This window comes from Cibotium barometz, chromosome 3 (genome assembly GCF_041138505.1).
Source record: "Cibotium barometz isolate CiBa-2024 chromosome 3, ASM4113850v1, whole genome shotgun sequence".
Lineage (NCBI taxonomy): Eukaryota > Viridiplantae > Streptophyta > Polypodiopsida > Cyatheales > Cibotiaceae > Cibotium > Cibotium barometz.
In genome coordinates, this window is record NC_141048.1 from 54959739 (window position 1) to 54979187 (window position 19449).

General features: G+C 34.9%; 1 protein-coding gene across 1 annotated transcript; it reads left to right on the plus strand.

Moving 5' to 3' along the window:
- Window positions 1-14247: 14247 nt before the first annotated feature.
- LOC147640275 (short-chain dehydrogenase TIC 32 B, chloroplastic-like) lies at window positions 14248-18252 on the plus strand. The gene is made up of 8 exons (XM_086823504.1): window positions 14248-14509; window positions 14817-15048; window positions 15144-15223; window positions 15308-15461; window positions 17249-17327; window positions 17412-17499; window positions 17752-17798; window positions 17962-18252. Exons 1-8 carry the CDS (start codon window positions 14389-14391, stop codon window positions 18124-18126), a joined length of 966 nt encoding a protein of 321 aa, XP_086679630.1. The 5' UTR covers window positions 14248-14388; the 3' UTR covers window positions 18127-18252.
- The last annotated feature ends 1197 nt before the right edge of the window (window positions 18253-19449 follow it).

Here is a 19449-nt window from a genome sequence, read left to right on the forward strand (position 1 = left end):
TTGATAGGCACAATAATGAGTTCATAGGCTATGAGGAATGGAACAATCACTATTTTGTGGTCCTTCAAGTGGTAAGCCAGGGGAAGAGTTTAGCCCAATGATAGATGTTAAGAAAGGAAACTTTGTCTTGGTGAGGCCATCTGATCCAATTTATCCTATATAACATAACGTAATTTCAATAAGGTACTAATTCAATATTGGGCACCTTGTGCTAAGAAAACAGGACTAAGTCATGGAGAAGTCTATGAGGATTGTTGGGTAGAGAATAAGAAGGATCCCCAAGTTTGGGAATGTGTTGATATAGTTGTATGGTCATGGATGTGAAAAGTCACAAATACTAAGAGGATTAAGATTCTGCAGAATGTGCATACAAAAGCACAAGAAGGCTTGCTTAGCAATGGAGACTTGCAAATTAAATGACTTATCTGGTAATGTGTTCTTACATTTACATTTCTCAAATTCTACATAATTCTTGTAAACATTTTGAAAAGAAAGGTCTTTCATTGATTTTATTTTTGGTCCAGGAAAGCATTGTAAACCCTTGGGAGAACATATATTAAATGGTTTTCATAAACACCACCCATTTGTGAGATTATCAACTTGTATTAAAATCCATTGTACCCCTAAATGGTGTGAAGATTCAAATGATATGTTGTTTGATCATTTAATCTCCCAAAGTTATAGAATTTCAACCAAATTTAATGAAATTCGTCGAATCTCAAATTCCCAGAAGGCTTGCTTAGCAATGGAGACTTGCAAATCAAATGACTTATCTGGTAATGTGTTCTTACATTTACATTTCTCAAATTCTACATAATTTCTACTACATATTTTGAAAAAAGGTCTTCCCTTGATTTTATTGTTGGTGGAGGAAAGCATTGTAAAACCTTGGGAGAACATATATTAAAAGGTGTTTATAAACACCACCCATTTGTGTGATTATCAGCTTGTATTAAAATACATTGTACCCCTCAGTGGTGTGAAGAAAATCATCCGTTGTTTGATCGTTCAATCTCTCAAAGTTTTAGAAATTTACCCAAATTTAATGAAATTCATCCAATTTCAAATTCCCAAAATATCTCCATTTGCACAAATGATCTAATACCGTCTTTTATGAGTTATTTACAATTAGGGCTTATAATTATCTTATAAACCTATGCCCCATGTTCACACTCAGTTATGCCTTGGCCTCCACATTGGACCATGCCCATGACCTCTTTATCGGCCCACTGCCATTTACAAATCATTTATCCATGATTCCATTTAGCTATTTAATGGTTTAGCCTTAGCACTTTCTTACAAACCATCCTTACCCAAAGGTTTCATCCTCAAAACCTTGTAACATTTAGGCCTTTCATATGGGTTGGATTTCCACCTATAAGTTCTCGAGTATAATATCCACAAAGTGCATATGAGTGAATAACATGTCAAGTTAACACATGAGAGCATCATCATGTGATTTATGGCTGTAAATTGCCTTCAATGGCTGAAAACTGCATCTTATGCCTTTGAAACAATCCAAAATTTGTTTCCCATGATAGTACCTCAATTACCAATACTCCCAAATGCAAGTATCATAATTCCCAATCGGTATAATGCTCTCTAGGAACAGTGATTTACACAAAAATCCAACAAGAAAAACAACTGTTATCATTGTATTCCTCCTCATTTTGCCCACCACAAATGCACCTAAGATGTCCTCATATCGTTCCAAGATTAAGGTGATTCACCATGAAGCCTATTTGTTGGGTAAACCCCTCCACTTGATGAGGTATTCCAGCAAAGAATAGTTGTGTAACACGTTTTCTCTAGTGCCCAATACCTTCTCTGGTACATACTCTATCATACCCTCCTTGTTCATTTTGAGGAAACTCACCTTGTTTTAATCAACAAAAGGAGATTTCAAATCAAAATGCAAAAGAAGAGGTTGAGAGGATGGAAACTCTCCTACAACAATGTAAGAAAAAATTGAAGAGTGCTCAACAAAGTATGACATTATATGCCAATGTCCATAGAAGTTTTGTGGAGTTTAATGTGGGTGGTTGGAAGATAATCTCTTAAGGGCAACACAAACAACAAGTTGGAACATAGATACTATGGTCCATACAAGATTGAGAGAAGAGTTGGGCAAGTAGCATACAAGCTAATACTGTCGACAACTACATGTATACAAGATGTGTGAACTCCATGTCTCTCAATTGAAATCATATGTGGGACGAATAGTAGACGTATTGGCACTAAGTGGGTTTGGAAGAACAAGTATAGGTCTGGTGGTACATTGGATTAGTACAAAGGAAGGCTCATGGAGAAGGTTTTTACATAGGCTACATTGTCATTTATAGGTAGTGGATCATGTTATAAACCTGTTTTCTTTGGGACAACCCCAAAGGTAGTGTTGTGCTCGTCTAAAATGTAGCCCGGATGGCTCTGAGCTTGAGCATGTGATAGCTTTTCAAAAACCCTTCACATCTCATGGCCCAAAAAACATGAAGAGAAGATTTCTGTATAACTCAGTGTTGAGTTGCTTCATGTCATAGAAAACATGAAGAGAACATTTTTGTAAAACTTGGTGTTGAGTTGCTTCAAAATATTATCCCCTTCATGTTATCCTCCTATCAAAAAACTTTCCTATCAAAAAACTTTAAAGCGTTTAAAATTTTGGGGATGATGAAATAGAGTAACTAAATAGATTTTATGGAGAAAGTAAAATTATAGAAGGAGGATATATAATAGAGAGACTTTTGAATCTTATCTTTTTGAGAAGAGAGTATTGAACTTCCAAAATTCAGGATATTACTAGTTGGAAAGGATGGAACCTCAAGGATACATGGAGTTTAATCAATTCCAATGAAACCTTGAAGAAAACGTATGGAACACTACTTAAAGTACCACAAATAGCTTTATTGCAATGTTGTACTGCTATTTGTGAGCGTGGATTTAGTATCCAAAATATCATAAAATCCAAATTAAGAAACTCTCACTACAAAGAATGCATCTTCCTTCATGAGAGTTTCAATTGAAGGTACTCTTCACTGTAGCGATTTCACTTTGGCATGATGATGGAAAGACTATAAAAAGCATATCTATAATTTTGAAGAGAAAGAATAAAAATTAAGTTTTTCTATATATGAGAAAGAATAAAAGTTATTTTTTTCTATATATGCAATGTGACGGTCCTAAATCTAGCCATATCTTAATCATACAACTTAATCTAAGAAAACATTAAACTCACTTAATCTTGCTATTTCCACATAACAACACAATCAAATAAACCTTCTTAAATAGCAAAATAAGCATGAATGCCATTTCTAAGATTCTTATCACATAAGCAAAGAATCGTAGAATCTCAAACAAACATTCACATAATAGAAATCTCTATCATTTAAAACATAGCATCTCAATCAATCACCATGTATGTGTCTATCTCAAAGATTCTATCATCATCACCATTCTTGACAACATGGTTAGTCTCATAATGATCAAAATCTAGCCAATCCAAGGCTTTCTCCGATGCCCGTCCACCCAACCTCCACACTAGACATCGCGGCTATCCCGGGTATGCCTCTAGTAAATCTCATCCACTCTGGGTTCTACCAAATGGCTCCCAGAGGACATAAATCACGTTCTCTGTTGGCATTCCCTGTCATTAGGAAGTGAATGGGGTCTTCTTGGGCCCTTTAATTTGCCCAAGCCTAATCAAGGTGATTAAGGAATAGCCAAATGGGGGGTTGCCATGTGGACTGAAATGTTGGGTTTGTAAGAGAGGTGTAAGAGTGGTCAAAGGGTGCACTTTTTCCCCCAAAAAGGGGGGGAGGTAATTTTACAAATTTCGGACCTCCATAACTTCTACATACAAGCTCTGATTTGAGCGGAGATTATAGATCCGTGATCTACGCATCAAGAGCTTTCCATAGATATGTTACATGATATGGTTTTGTCCACTAGATTTTAAATTCCATTTTCCCTCCAAAATTCAAATTCGAATAAAGTAACCGTTTTGAAGCTTCTAATTAGAAAACGTTTCTTCTTAAGAGAAAAGGTTTGACTCCTTAAACTGCCAAATAAAAGGGCCCAAGAAGCCTTCCATTGAGGTCCTAATGATAAGGACGGTTGGCCTAAATCTCAAAATCTCATGTTGAGTCTCATCATACACATGCATATCAATCAGTCATACATGTGCATATCAATCATTCATCTCAAAACAAAGCAATCATAACTCATACATATCATCTCTAGTCCATAAACATTGTTGCGAATAGGTAATATTTTCTGAAAACGAGAAATATTTGGCATCTTTCAAAGATTCCATAAAAAAAGTTCAAATTTTTACCTCTTTTTAAAAAGTGGTCTACGCATGCATACAACACTGCCAAAAAATGATAATATTTTGGACACTTTACATGTGTCTTACAAAAATTGACATGAAAAAAAAAGACTTCGTTTTGCTTACTTTTTGAGATTATAATTAAAAATCTAACAATAAGTTTTCAAAAAACATGCCAAAATAGAGACAATGTTTATTATTTCCATCTTCAATCCATTTAAAAATGATACAACTGTAAAAGAAGCAATTTTCTAAACATATAGCTTATGGCATAGGTATGGTTCCTCATAATCATTGCTACACCATCACTAGTCGATGTGCCTTTCCCTGAGAAGGTAGACGAGGCATCCTCTTCTTCACTATCCACAAATACAATTTTTTTCTTCTATGTGTATACTTGAAGCTTAGACTCCTTGGGTCATCTACCATGTTAGCATGATTGAGGATGTGCTACAGAGTGCAACTATAAAAAACTATTTGTATAATTATATTACAAAAGCGTTATCTTGATACAATTATTATCTTAATTGTAAAACCCTATTTCGGAGTATCACAATTTCTTAATTGATAATAAATAACTTTTTTTAAAAGAGTTTGTTACGTACATATGAATTTTAAAATATCATGAATAAGCTATTTAAAAGTTGTCTAATTTTGAAAAATAATTCCACACTCATTTTTAAAGAAGATGTGTCCTTGATGTGACAAAAAAGGGTTAAATGGTAATTTCAGTTATTAAATGAGTTTAGAAAGTATGAAAAATGTCTCTTTAATAAAAAAAAGTTTATACTTTCCAAAATACTTTTTTGTAAAATATCAGGCAAGGACTTAGGTTCGGATCCTATTGGTCATCACTATACATAGTAAGGATGTTTTAGCTATAATATTTGCGGCCAACTTAATGCTGAGTAAGAACTTCTCAGCTAAGAGTTGATGTTTTCTATCAACTTGATACAAAACATTAACTTTTACGAAAATTTGATATTTTGCATCAAGTTGATGTAAAACATTAACTTTATAATCAAAACATTAACTTTCTATGCAAAATATCAACTTTTTTACAATACTTGATGTTTTGTATCAACATTATACAAAACATCAACTTCCCACAAAACTTGATGTGTTACATCAACTTTGATGCAAAACATCAAGTTTTATGGAAAAGTTGATGTTTTGCATAAAATCGATGTAAAACATCAACTTTTTCATAAAACTTGATGTTTTGCATCAACTCGATGCAAAACATCGAGTTGTGTGGAAAAGTTGATGTTTTGCATCGAGTTGATGCAAAACATCAACTTTTCCACACAACTCACTCGATGTTTTGCATATCAGGTTGATGCAAAACATCAACTTTTCCTAACAACTCGATGTTTTGCATCAAAGTTGATACAAAACATCAACTTTTTCACACAACTCGATGTTTTGCATCAAAGTTGATGCAGAACATCAACTCTACCACAAAACTCGATGTTTTGCATCAAGTTTCAGATACTCCGGAAGAAGAAAGTTGGAGGATCAGAGATCGATTTTCACAAACAGCATGTTTTAGCGATTCCGCCCCCCACGATGGCATGCTCAGAGGACCTATTCCATAAAATTTGCGTATGATCACGACTATGTTTCGATACGATTTGCAGACGTCACAAAATGACTTGTTGCATCAACAAGTTGCTTTGTGACGTCTGCAAATCATATATAAACATGGTCTTGTTTATACTCAAAATTTATGGAATAGGTCATCTGAGCATGCTAGCATGGCTGGAATCGTTACAAAAGTTCGTTTGTGAAATTCAACCTCCGATCCTTCAACTTTTTTCTCCAGAGCATTTGAAACTTGATGCAAAACATCAAGTTTTGTGGTAGAGTTGATATTGTGCATCAACTTTAATGCAAAACATCAAGTTCTGGTGGTAGAGTTGATGTTTTGCATCAACTTTGATGCAAAACATCGAGTTGTGTGGAAAAGTTGATGTTTTATATCAACTCGATCCACAACATCGAATTGTGTGGAAAATTTGATGTTTTGCATCAACTCGATTGCAAAACATCAATTTTTCCACACAACTTGATGTTTTGCATTTGATGCAAAACATTAAGTTTTATGAAAAAGTTGATGTTTTACATTGATTTTATGCAAAACATCAACTTTTCCATAAAACTTGATGTTTTGCATAGAATTAAAGAAACAATATACCTAGGATAAGGTGATATAGGTAGAACATAGGTTTATGGCTTAGCACATGAAAAACACATATGGGTGGTTGCAAGGTCAGGGTGCCCAGTTTTGTCCACTCAGGCACCCTGTAAACAGTAAAAAAACAGGCATTTGTTTACCTTTAGTGGCTAATCTCTCCTAATAAATGAAGGAATTTCGTTTCAAGTTCTTTTGTTGGAACATCATATTCAAAGTTGGAAATATAGTTGCATAATTTGATTGAGCATTAGATAGTCAAAAGTCCTCATTTTCTTAGGTACAAAGTCAATGTATACACCCTGTCCCAAATTTGAACTGATTCCATAAAATGCCAATATCTTTTACATATAAACTCATATGAGATTCCTACTTTGTACCTTAGATCTTAACATAATATGGAGCTTAACTTGATTTTTTGAGAAAATTTTAAGATATTTGTCTATTTTCTTTAAATATTTCAAGGTCTTTAAAGTGTTATAATATACGCCACTTTTTGTACCCACAATAGCTACCACTTAAAATCCTCAATCTTGTAGATCAAAAGACTGGATAGATACTGAGACATTAGTAGAATGTGGTGGTTAGTAAAAATTACAAATCCAATGGTTGGATTCTTAATGATCTCTTTTTCAAAATTCTTCCAGACTATCAGAAGGCCTGTAAATATTAATAATCTAATTAGTAAAATTACATTTTTGATGTGAATCATCTAAAACCTATAGGGACTAGAGTACTTGTAATGGTGCACCTATGGAAAAATAAATTGGATCACTCTAAGTATGGAAAGATCATTTGTTTATCATTTCATCATATTTTTTATTAATTTTGATTAATTAGACTAATTTATATTAATTTAAGTTATACTAGGTTAATTTAAGGACAAGTGTATTTTCTATTATTTGCTTGATCTCATTTTAAGTATCTTGCCCCCCAAAATTTGCTCTCCAAGCATTGTCCCAGTCCAGCATAAACTGGATAAAACTGGACACCCTGATCTTGCAACAACCCATATGGTCGCAACCTTTGACTACAAATTTGAGAGGAGGTCATTAAAAAAATGCTTGTCTATGTAACCATGTAACCTTTGTATCATAAATAATATCGCTACATAGTAGATGCCAAAAAATCATGATAACAGAAGAGCTAGATGAGATAATCCATGATGACCTGTAATCCATTGGTTTTAATCCAAATGTGCAAGGCTCCATTGATTTGGAATACCACAAGTCGATTGATTCGCCAATCCTGATTTTTGTTCTACAATTCAATTTTAAAGCTGAAGAACTATAAGCAAATACACGTGGTGCGACCATCTATGTTGAGGAGGGGGGTACATGTGAGCCTGGACTCTGCCATGCCTATGTGCAGTAGTATGCTCTCTAGCATAGGGGACCTTGAGTCTATTGTCATCGTGAAAGCTCTAAGCTCTAAGCTCTAAGCTCTTCTCTACCACTATTCTAGAAGCCCTAAGCTCCTCTCTTTTCTCTTTGTACACAAAGACAATGTTGCGAGAGCAAAGATTGCATCTCTCAGCATCCTTTGCATGTCCTCTAAATAATTATAACCAGAGTTCATTCTACACTACCCTTAGACATACCATCTTTCAACTACCTTCACATGCACTATAAATAATTATAACTAGAGCTCATTCCTACACTACTCTTAGATATACCATCACCTATGTTCATGATAATGGCTATCTGGATCAAACATCAACATAGCATACTATGAATTTTTCTGTTGTATGATGTCTGCCTCTAAGATTGTCCTGCTGAAAAAATATCTCTTTTAACATGCTTAGGTTTACTCCGAGCCTCCATAGTTACCATCTTCTACATATATATACGAATACAAGTCTACCTTTGCTACACACCTACTCGGGGGGTTCACCTTTAAAAAATGTTGCATATCACGTGCGTTCAAGAGGTAATAAAAAACCCCCTCTACTTACATGTCACAGGCTAATAAAATGACCCCTCTTTCTTAAGAAACTTACAACTTTTTTTCAAAATTGGATAAAAAAGCCCCTCCTGTATATGTAAACCTGTAACTTTTTGGAATTTAAATACCCCTCTTAGATGAACTGACGTGCTACACTTACATACTTTTAGGTGAACCCCCCGGGCACACCTATAAGTTGACCTCTTTAAACTCTTAGCATTGGTTGTATATCATGATAGCTTATAAATAATAGAGCAAATAATTATATTATGCAAACTGTCAAGGTAAGTATATACTAAAGGCTTTACTATTTGCATCTAGAAATAGACTCAAGGATGTTTGTAGATTTTTTCATAAATTATGGAGCTTATATTCTAATATTTTTTGAGTGCTTATCAAATAATGTGCATATTTATGCATAGTGGTAGAATTTCTAACAAAAAGTCCATTAAAAAAAGTGTCTTATATTCATGAAATTTATAAAATATTTTTTTTTAAAGATTGATATTTCTTTAAGTTATGTAGACTCCTATGTAATTCTGTAAGTTAAGTTTATTTTTATGTCACAAACAATAGCAGTCTATAAATCTACGAAGGTCACACGTATTTCCAATCTTGAAAAAAATAGCAAAATTCATGGATTTTTTAAATTTATACATGGAATTCTAGATATGTTTTCAAAAATCTATGTTTTTAAGCTATTTTTGAGATTTCACACATTTTGGGAGGGAATCTTTTTAGGTAACCCTCGTCAGCAGAAGTTACCTATTTTGCTCAAAATAGTATTCATAATCTTTCAAGGCATGCCTATTCAAATCATTCACAATCAATTTCAAGTATAAAACAAGCTTTTAATTTAAAGAGTCTTTAACTTCTCTTTATCTTTTTAAGTCACATGGGAGTCCTTGTTTTTAACATAATCAATTATCATGTTCTAACGAGCAAGGTCATCTCTAGTCACTATAACTAAGTCTTAACTATGCTTATGCATTAGTTCATCTAGTCTATATAGACAAGGTAGTCAATCTTGATAGCAATTTCTAAGGCAAAGCCTAACAACTGGTCTCTTTGGGAGAGTAATATCTTTCAATCTATGTAGAATTAGAGAAAGGCCAAAACTATAAAGTTTTAGGACTTCTAATGCTCTATAAAGCATGTCTAAGTGATGGTTCTCTTAAAATGAGTTCTAAGGTCTCTTTGAGAGTATTCAAAACAGCCAAAGTTGTGTTTTCAGCATGAAACTGTCAAAAACAGCCAAGCGCCCCACTTTGCACTCGAATAACTCAAAAACAAAAGGAATTCTGACTTTCTAGAGTCTCATACACTCTTGTAGAGTTTCTTGCCGTCTAAAACTTTCATATTTACATCAAAATCTGATTCTAAATGTAGGGAAAGATAAACTCCGTGTAAAATAGTCCCTAATGAAGGTTTTATCTAGAATCTAGTCATAAACTAGTTAAATATTATATCTTCTAATTCTTTATCTCCAAAAGTATTTATTGTATGAGTCACATAGACTAAAGAGATCATGTATAATTAATAAAGTCAAGAATTACTCATCGTTAAGCGCGTCCTATATTGACTCAGATTCTCTCATATATGCACTTATCGATTTATTTATTTAATCTCAAAAGAATTTAAAGCAAAATAATAGAAAGAGTGTTTCTGTACTTCCTCGATATATTTTCTGATGTCTTGATTGATTGGGATTCCATATCTACTCTCCAGAAGTTTGTGGAAGAGCTGCTTGTAGATTTGGCAAGCCTCTCAGATCTGCTTCTATCAGGGCTGCAATCTGCAAACAGATATAACTTCGTGCACAGTTATTAGATACCAGTCGTGTGGGTAGTTAAAATTACCAGAACATATGCGGTCTACAACCAATCGTAGGCGGAATCGCCAAACACTGCTGTATGTGAAAGTCAACTCCAAAAATAGGTCACGTTTTACTTTTATTATTATCAAATTTCGATTTGTATGTCCATCTACACAATAAAAGGCTTCCTTTGAGTATACTAACTAATTAAAAACTCAATCTTGAATTTTCACTTAATTTTAACACTTAGAATCTTTATTGCTGAAAAACCACTGAAAACCTGCTGGAATTCATTATTGAAATCTGTAGCATCCAAAACTTAGGATTATCTTTAATCATAACTTGGTTAATCTCGGAGGTATGTTACATGCAATATGATATTTATCTCTCTATATCTCTTTCTCCTTCTCTCGTTTGGTGCCTTGCGTAGTGGTGTAATGGTGTGTGAATAGAATAAAGCCCACCACGTCCACGTCTACTAGAAAAACCCCAATATTAATTATTAGGATGGATCTAAACCTCAAGTCAATATATCTCATTCAACAGCTAGGATCTATCTAAATTTCGAGTCCATATATTGACATGCCATGCTATGTCCAGATGGCTACAATTCAGACCTCTAGTGGAGGTCTACTATAGTGCCCATGTCAGTGTTCACGAAAAAGAGAGGTTTAGTGTCAGGTGAATGGAAAATTTTGAAAAATAACCTTCAAATTTCAAAATAACAATCACAAAAACCTACAAATTTTAAGGGATTTTAGTTATAATTTTGCTTTAAAAAAACCTTTAAAATTTAGAAAATAACCTAAAGAAATTTGAGGTTTAAGGTTTTTTGAATTGCTGGGAAAATTGTTTTTTGCGAACACTGGTCCATGTGGACCTAGGCTTGAGGTAAGTGAACACGTGGTCGGCATCTAACTTGAGGCAGGTGTTGAAGACTTGATCGAACGCCGCCATGACACCATGGTGGACCTTGAGTCCATGTTTGTTTGACTAGGTTCAATGGACATGTGTATAGCTGCCCGCTCATTGGTCCGGTATTAAATCGAATTATACATGTGTGTGTGTTGTGTGTGGGGAGGGGGCCGGGGGGGGGACATCAAGAAGGGTTGTTTCGTGTAGAGGCTAGAGGGGCCTTGAGAAGTATGAGGGCTGGTGCTTTTCACTTTTTCACATGGTTTCTAAGGAACATTTTATGCATGTTGAAATGATAGAAGGCCTAGCAATATATTGTTTTAGGAGAAGACTTGGAAGCGAGATTTTGAATCCTTTGACAAAATGTTACGGACCTTTGAAAAAACTGGGATTTGGAGTGCGCCTTTGGCCGCCGCCGCCGCGGAAGATGATGATGCTGTTCACGTGCGCCCAGCCTGGGTCAAAAATATACACATCCTATCCTTTTCAAAGCCTCAGCCATTCCTTTCAATGAGCGCCGAAATTTCAATCCATTTTTCAATCTTAGCCGTAACAAAAAGGACCTTTTTTTCCTAGCCCAAGCCTCTCTTTCTTGACCCTTTTTTTGGGACTACTACTATCACCTCCATGTACCTATTATTGCTTCAGGGAGAAAAAATACTACTATTATGTACCTTAGAAGCTTTTCTTTCAAGCTTCTAAATTTTTGATAAGTGTGGATGGACTTCATGTTTTGAGTTTCATACCATCATCTAGCTCTGTAAATAATTTGCATGCCCATCCCTTGTGGCTTTTGTCTCTGTGTGTGTGTGTGTGTGTGAGAGAGAGAGAGAGAGAGAGAGAGAGAGAGAGAGAGAGAGAGAAAAGTGCATGATTTCAAATTATCTTATACTTTATATAATTTGTAATATCATTTCAAAACTTTATACCTAATAAAATGCTTGTTTTATGTATTCTACCTAGAGATTATAGCCCATATATTACAATGTTTAATGTTCATCTCTATCATAAATAATTGTCTTTATATATTCTATCTAGATATTACAGCCCATATACAATGCTTAGGGTTCAAATTTATCATAAATAATTTTATTAACTTTATTATGCATTTAATGAAATTATTATGGATGTAGAAATTTAGTATGAATTGATACATTTGCATGAGCTTTTTTCACAAGCACAAGTAAATGGCAAAGTGAGTGGAGCATATGAAAGAACCTTCCCTATAATTTTCTTATAAATGCAATGTCATTTGACATGACTACCATTTTGAATGACCGTCCTTGTAATTTCCTTATAAATTATGCGATGTCATTTGACATGTCTGCCATTTTGAATTAAAGTAAAGACATGACTTGAAAGAAAGAAAGAGTGTTCACAAGGTAATATTGACAAGGGGCATGAAATTTATTTAAAGTAAGCAAGAACTATAGTATTCTTCGCTTTGGCTTTGGAAACAAGGAAGATAATATGGATCATTTTAGCTAAATGGCTATTCAAGGATTTCTTTTAAAAAGTGTTAGGTTATTAATTATGATCAAACTTAAGATATTGACGCAAGTTCTATCATGTCAAGTGGCGACTTAGCTAGTAGCATGGATAAGTTTGAAAAATATTCACCCATTATTTCTATGCTTTTACAAAATAATCATTTTCCTAGATAACTATATCTCTACTCCCCTTTTTTTCTACCTTGATTGAGGTTGCAAATAACAAAGTACAATTACAAACTTGTTACAATTTATCATGCCAAATATCATTTTAAGGTGGGTATATAGAGCTTCTAAAAGTATGAAGGGGGAGAGAGCGCATATGACGTATTGTGTTGGATTGCGTGTTTTAATAGATAAGGATAGGGTTAGGCCTTATGTTAGGAGTTAAGGGCTCTCAATGTCTCGGATAAAAAATGAACCAAAGCTCACTCTAGTCATTCCATGGGCAAATGAAGCAAAAAACTAATCTTGGGATTTCATTCCTCTTTTGTTCTATTTGATGAGGTTGCATGATACTTGGTGTTACTCATGGTAGTTGAGTTTGGTACCACAACAAAAGAAGACTAAAGTCTTTTCATAGTACTAAATATTGCACATTTTTTCTCAAACAACATTGGCCATTTTAGATCTTGTTAGGCTTTTCCCCAACTCTTTAATGACCATGATTGTTCTTAATACATAGTGAAAGACTAAGTTTCAATGTAAAGTATCCCTGAGTAATTGCTGGTGGGAAATGATGTTACTTATGTCGATAGGGGGTGGGGTAGATTGGGTCGATTTAAAGTGTGACCTACTCTTCCTAAGAAAGGTGATTCCTTGACAAGATGTTTTGTGGAGTTTTTTTCATAACTAGAGCAAGTGCACATGTCCTTCTGTTCTTTACTGACTATGCTCTTTAAGAACTTGAACCAATAGTTGCTAGGGTGTCCACATTAGAAGGTCCTTGAGGGCAAAGAAGTTGTGGTAAGATGATTATTATATTGGCACACGTAATAGATGAATCATGTTCGGTTCATGAAAAAGATAGGCCCACTCCAGCCTAGAGCGAGTTCAAATTATAAAATATCCATAATATGGAATTGAGGAGAAGGAAACACACTTTATCATAATTCTCAAAAACATTGATAATTACACAACTGTAAATAAATATATTTTTCTAAATCATCTTCAACTGTAAATAAATGTTTTATTCAAATACACCTATACTATCTTCAATCTATAGCGAGAAATATTGATCTAAGGCTCAAGGTTTGGGAAAAAGTTCCTCCCAAACAATGGTATCATGAGGTGTTATCTTTGCCCCTTAGATGCTCTTAATCCTACTTAGCAATGATCATGAGAAAATCAAAGTGAGTGACCTATTTACAACCATCGAAAAGACACTTGTGACTTCCAAGTTCCTGTTGGGGAGTGCATTGGCAGGCAAGGAGACAAGAAATGAAAACATTGTCCCTCGGACAAAAGTGGGAGCCCATATACAAGCCCTATTCTCTAATAAATTGGCTAACACAAGCTGCAATAGTAAAATGCCACAATATACATATGATGCATATGCATATTGCTTTTATATACACTGCGGCGGCATTTTATTATATATTGTGCCTGACCCTACGCCAGCAATATACATCATAACGGGTTTTACTTAATCTCTCTCAGACATAGAGAGACTCCACAATAGAAGAGCAGCAGGTTTAATTAATACATGGGGTTGTTGATAGATTATATGCTGGGCGTGTTAGGCCAGAGTGGATATGGCTCCAAGTCTACTGCTGAGGATGTCACGTGCGGCCTTTGTTTTTATCATCTCACAGCAATTATCACAGGTTTGGCGCGGGGCAAAACCTGTGTGTAAATAAACAATTTCACCTAATTACAAGATTAAGACGAGATTAAGAAATGAGCTTAGTCGGTTGTACATGTTGTATCATAAGCAGTTTTACTTAGTTTAATTAACAACGTGTAGGGGCAACCATGCATGAGCTGCAATTATTATTCATTGATCTGTTAATTGAATTACAAAACAATCCTGATCATAAGCATCTTAGCTTAGTTTAATTGAAAACGCGGAGCAAATTGCAATACATATAAATATCATAAGCAGCTTAACTTAGTTTAATTCGCAACGTGTAGGGGCAACTTCCGGGATTGGAGCTGAGACGGCGAGGGTGCTTGCCAAGAGGGGGGCTAGAGTTGTGATTGCTGCTCGGAATCTCAAAGCAGCCCAAGCACTGCAGTCTCGCATCTATAAGGAGACCCCTCACGCCCGCATTATCGTTCTCCAGATGGACCTCAGCTCCCTCTCATCCGTGCGTTGCTTCGTCGCCCAATTCTTGAGCCTTAACCTACCCTTAAACATCTTAATGTAAGCTTTCATTATCGGAAATTTAGCTCCTCTAATTAAGGACCCACCTCCATAATATTAACTGTTTTCTTTCTTTCATCTTCCCCCTACTCCAGCAATAACGCAGGCGTCTTCTGCAACACATTCAGAAACTCGGAGGATGGCTTTGAGCTCAGCTTTGCCACCAATCATTTAGGTCAGCTAATTTCTTATTATATATATTGATTATTTCTTATGACTTGATGATCTGAATCAGAACGATTGAACCGATGATATGCAGGGCACTTTTTGCTGACCAACCTGCTTCTAGATAGGATGGTGGAGAGTGCCAAGGAGAGCAGAGTGGAGGGCAGGATTGTCAACGTGGCATCCTGCCTGCACACGTGGATAGGCAGCACAGGCATAGCCCTCGACAAACTCAACGACAAGCACAGGTTTTTTTTACAAATTAAACTATCAAAACACACCCACGGACGCGGCTTTAGAGTTTTAATTAATGTAGAAATGCTGTTTGACAAATTATCGATACTATAGAAGTGCTATTCCTTCTTTCATCGATTATGAAAACGTTTGCACATTAGTACCACGGTATAAGATGTCCATGCACAAGCCCTATGTGTACATACACACGCTTGAGTGCCTACGCATGCCTCCACACACATGGACATGCACACGCACACACCTCCACCCACGTAAGTTTGTGCACAATGTCATGCATATGCATGTTGACATGGACATATATACACAAATGCATATACCACACCTGTGCATAGTTGATACCAAGGTATAACGAATCCACGCAGAAGCACTATGCATGAATGTGTGCACGCACACAAACTACATGGACATACACGCATGCACATGCACCCATGTGCATCGTACATACAAACACATTGAGCTCTTTTAAGTATTTTTGTATAATTGTTTTCACTATGTAAAGTAGTAGTGGTCAAATAATATCCTATGTTATTTTTTATTTTATCCATGTTGCAAAGATAAATCATGAAACACAATTACCTTCAACAAATTGTCAAAGGCTGAGTCATCTTCTACATCATTCCATGCACTACTACTCTACTTTCACTCTAAATATGGCCCTACATGCTTTTAAAAGTAAAGGGGAGCTCCTCATCCAGCATGAGGACACCACAATCCTTCATCCATCATACCCTTTCCTTGAACATGTTTGCAAGTGTTTGTCCTCAATTGAGATGTCTATTTTGGACATAACAAGTTGCTCTTGAACCTTTTGAGTCTCCTCTTAACTTTCCCTCTTTGTGTATAAGAAATATGTTCTAAACTTGTAAACATTGAGCTAATATTATGGTGTAATACATTGTCTCCCTTTCAAAAGTGTCAAGAATACAAAATTTGTTTATTTATTTTATCATGAAACTCTAATGACTTAGTTCTTAACATAGACTTCTGATGGCCTTCATAGCTATGTGCATGTTTCACCATAATTCATGCATCGTTTAAAGCATGATGGATGTACTTTTCTACACTATAAAATGATTCAATCAATTTACCTACACAAAAAGCGATGGAGATTGCATAAACAAAATTGTATTATTTGTCCTTTATTGATGTCACAAGTTGCAGGCAAAGTGAGAAAAAACACTTAGCCTACGAGTCTTCTCATATTCTTTATCAAATTTAAATAATATATATAGTCTCAACCTTTCAAGTCAATTAATGGAAATAGGGCTTTTCCCATTTATAAAGTATGTCGCATATTCTTAAGGCCTTATTTTCTTTTTTGACAATACAAGGGTGTAAGTTTAAAGGAAGTTGAATAAAAGGAATAATACATGTAACACGTGCAGTGGTTCAACTAAAGTATATAATTACTTTTAGTGCAATTATAAAAGCCTATCTATAATGCCACCCTAGCTAGTGCATATCAAGCCAATATACGAGTCAGTAAAAATAATTGCATGCTTCCAATATCTTGAGACATCATTATAGCATGGATTTTATAATGCTTGTGTTGGCATAAATGGGACATATATTACATAGGACAATGACCCTAAAAAAGTTTAAATAAGTGGTGCAAATTATAGAGGACAATGACCCTAAAAAGTTTAAATAAGTGGTGCAAGTTAGAGAGACTTTCACAAACATGTGGCTCATCATTATTCTATTGAAATTCTTTTGATGAAAATTTTGTGTTTGTATTTGAAATCAATCCACTTACTAGATTACTTCTCCATTATTGTAGCTTTGTACCATCCATGAACTATGCACAATCCAAACTTGCTAACATCCTTCATGCAAAAGAGCTTGCTAGAAGGCTAAAGGTGTGTAGAAGGACCATGTTATTAAGCTTTTCCAAGATTTGTAAAAGTACCCTGGAGATCCACTGACACCTCTTTTTGTTGCAGGAGGTTGGTGCTTATGTAACTATAAACTCTTTGCATCCCGGCATTGTAAAGACAAATATTATTCGTGATCATGGAGGGTTGGTGACAGGTAAAGTTCTTAGATGTCTTCATTCTTCATCATGACTTCCCACATGATTATACATGATTTAGATTTGTAGCTAAGCACATGGGAAACTTTATGGAGAGGCCCTTAGAACCTTTATGGAGAGGCCCTTAGAACCTAGAGAAAGCATGTTTATTAGTGATGTTCATAGCTTCTTCTTTCACTTTTTGCATCACAATGCACCTACAAAGGTTTATAAACATTAAAGTGTTAACAAATGGTATGAATGATATGCAGATGTTATTTTTCGAGCAGCATCATTTTTTATGAAAACAATTCCTCAGGTTATTACCTTCTCTCATTTTAATATGTGTTACCTAAATAAGTTATGTATAACGTAACATTTTGATACCTTCTTCATTTGAGTCCACAAACTTTGGTGGTTTTACTTTGCATGTGTCAATTTTTTAATATCAAATCTAACCTTAATTTGGTTTCATTTCATAGGGTGCAGCAACGGTATGCTATTTAGCCACACATCCTAATGTTAAAGGACTGTCTGGAAAGTATTTTGTGGACTGCAATGAAGCTCAATGCTCTTCATGTGGCAACAATGATGAACAAGCCCTTCAACTATGGGAATATAGCAACAAAGTCACCATGATGAACTAAGATAAAATCTCACTAAACTCACCGTTTGATGTACATTAGCACCTATGGCTAGAAGAGTATGATAGTGTTAAAAATATCAATTTTTGGAGCCTTGCCCTTGAGAATACATTTAAGCAAATTCTTTTATGGTGGGAGATTTTCCTTATATATTCTAGCACATGGTCATCGCGACATGTTTCACTATTGAAATGAAACGTTACAGGAAACGATTTATTTTGCAATGAAACATTTCAACACTAAAAGGTGGAAAATGAAACGATAGAACAAAACGATTATATATATATAATCTTAAGGTTGGGGCCCAAATCGGAAATTTCACATTTGGGCCTTCAATTGAAGAGGAAAAGTGCAATTTTCGCCTCCAATTTAGGGGCCTAAATGTGAAATTTCAGATTTGGGCCTTCGATTGGAGAAGGAAAGTGAAAATTTTCCCTCCAATTTGGGGGCCAAAATACGAAGTTTTAAATTTGAGACTGGGAAAATGTGAAATTTCACATTTGGGCCTTGAATTAGCGAGAGAAAGTGTAAATTTCCCCTCCAATTTGGGGACCCAAAATCTGAAATTTCAAATTTGGGCCTTCAAAACTTATTTACATATTTACTTTAATACTTACAATCAAGAAAACAAAAGTATTAAAATCCAATAGCAAACAACCAAACAAATTTTAAAGCTAGAATGCATTGTTGATTGCATCCATGGATAAAATTGAGTGATTTTCTCATTCTGAGTCATTTTGTATATGTGTTACATAAACAAAAAATAAGAGGCCTCATAATTGGTGGAGCCACAAGCACGAATTGAAAGAATGTTCAATATTGAACATTTTTAATTTCTTCCTTCTCAACTTTTTAGCTACCTTGAAACGTTGGATGAAACATCCATGATTGAAATGTTTCAATTGCAAAACATGTTTCACGTTTTAGCAACAACAACGAAACACATTTTGTGGCGACTCTAGCATCACAAATATATATTCAATGAATAATATGAGTGGAAAAAGATACTTTTGTGTATGTTTAAGGACTAAAGAGAGGACCGTGGTAGATGAACAAATAATTCTAAAGTGGCTAGTTGCAAGTTAAAATAGGCCACTATGGGCTAATTTAGAAAATTAGTAAAAGTCAATCTTGTTCATTGAGAAATTTGTAAACATGCTTGGATATGTTTCTTGATGGCCAAGGAGGCTTAGGAGCATGGAAGGTTGCCGATTAGCTAGTATTAGAAATTGGAAATAACCTTTAAATAATATTGCACTATAAAGAACTTATTTTATTTTATTGGGGGGGTGGTATAAAAGAGGTATGGAATAAGCTCATTGAGGG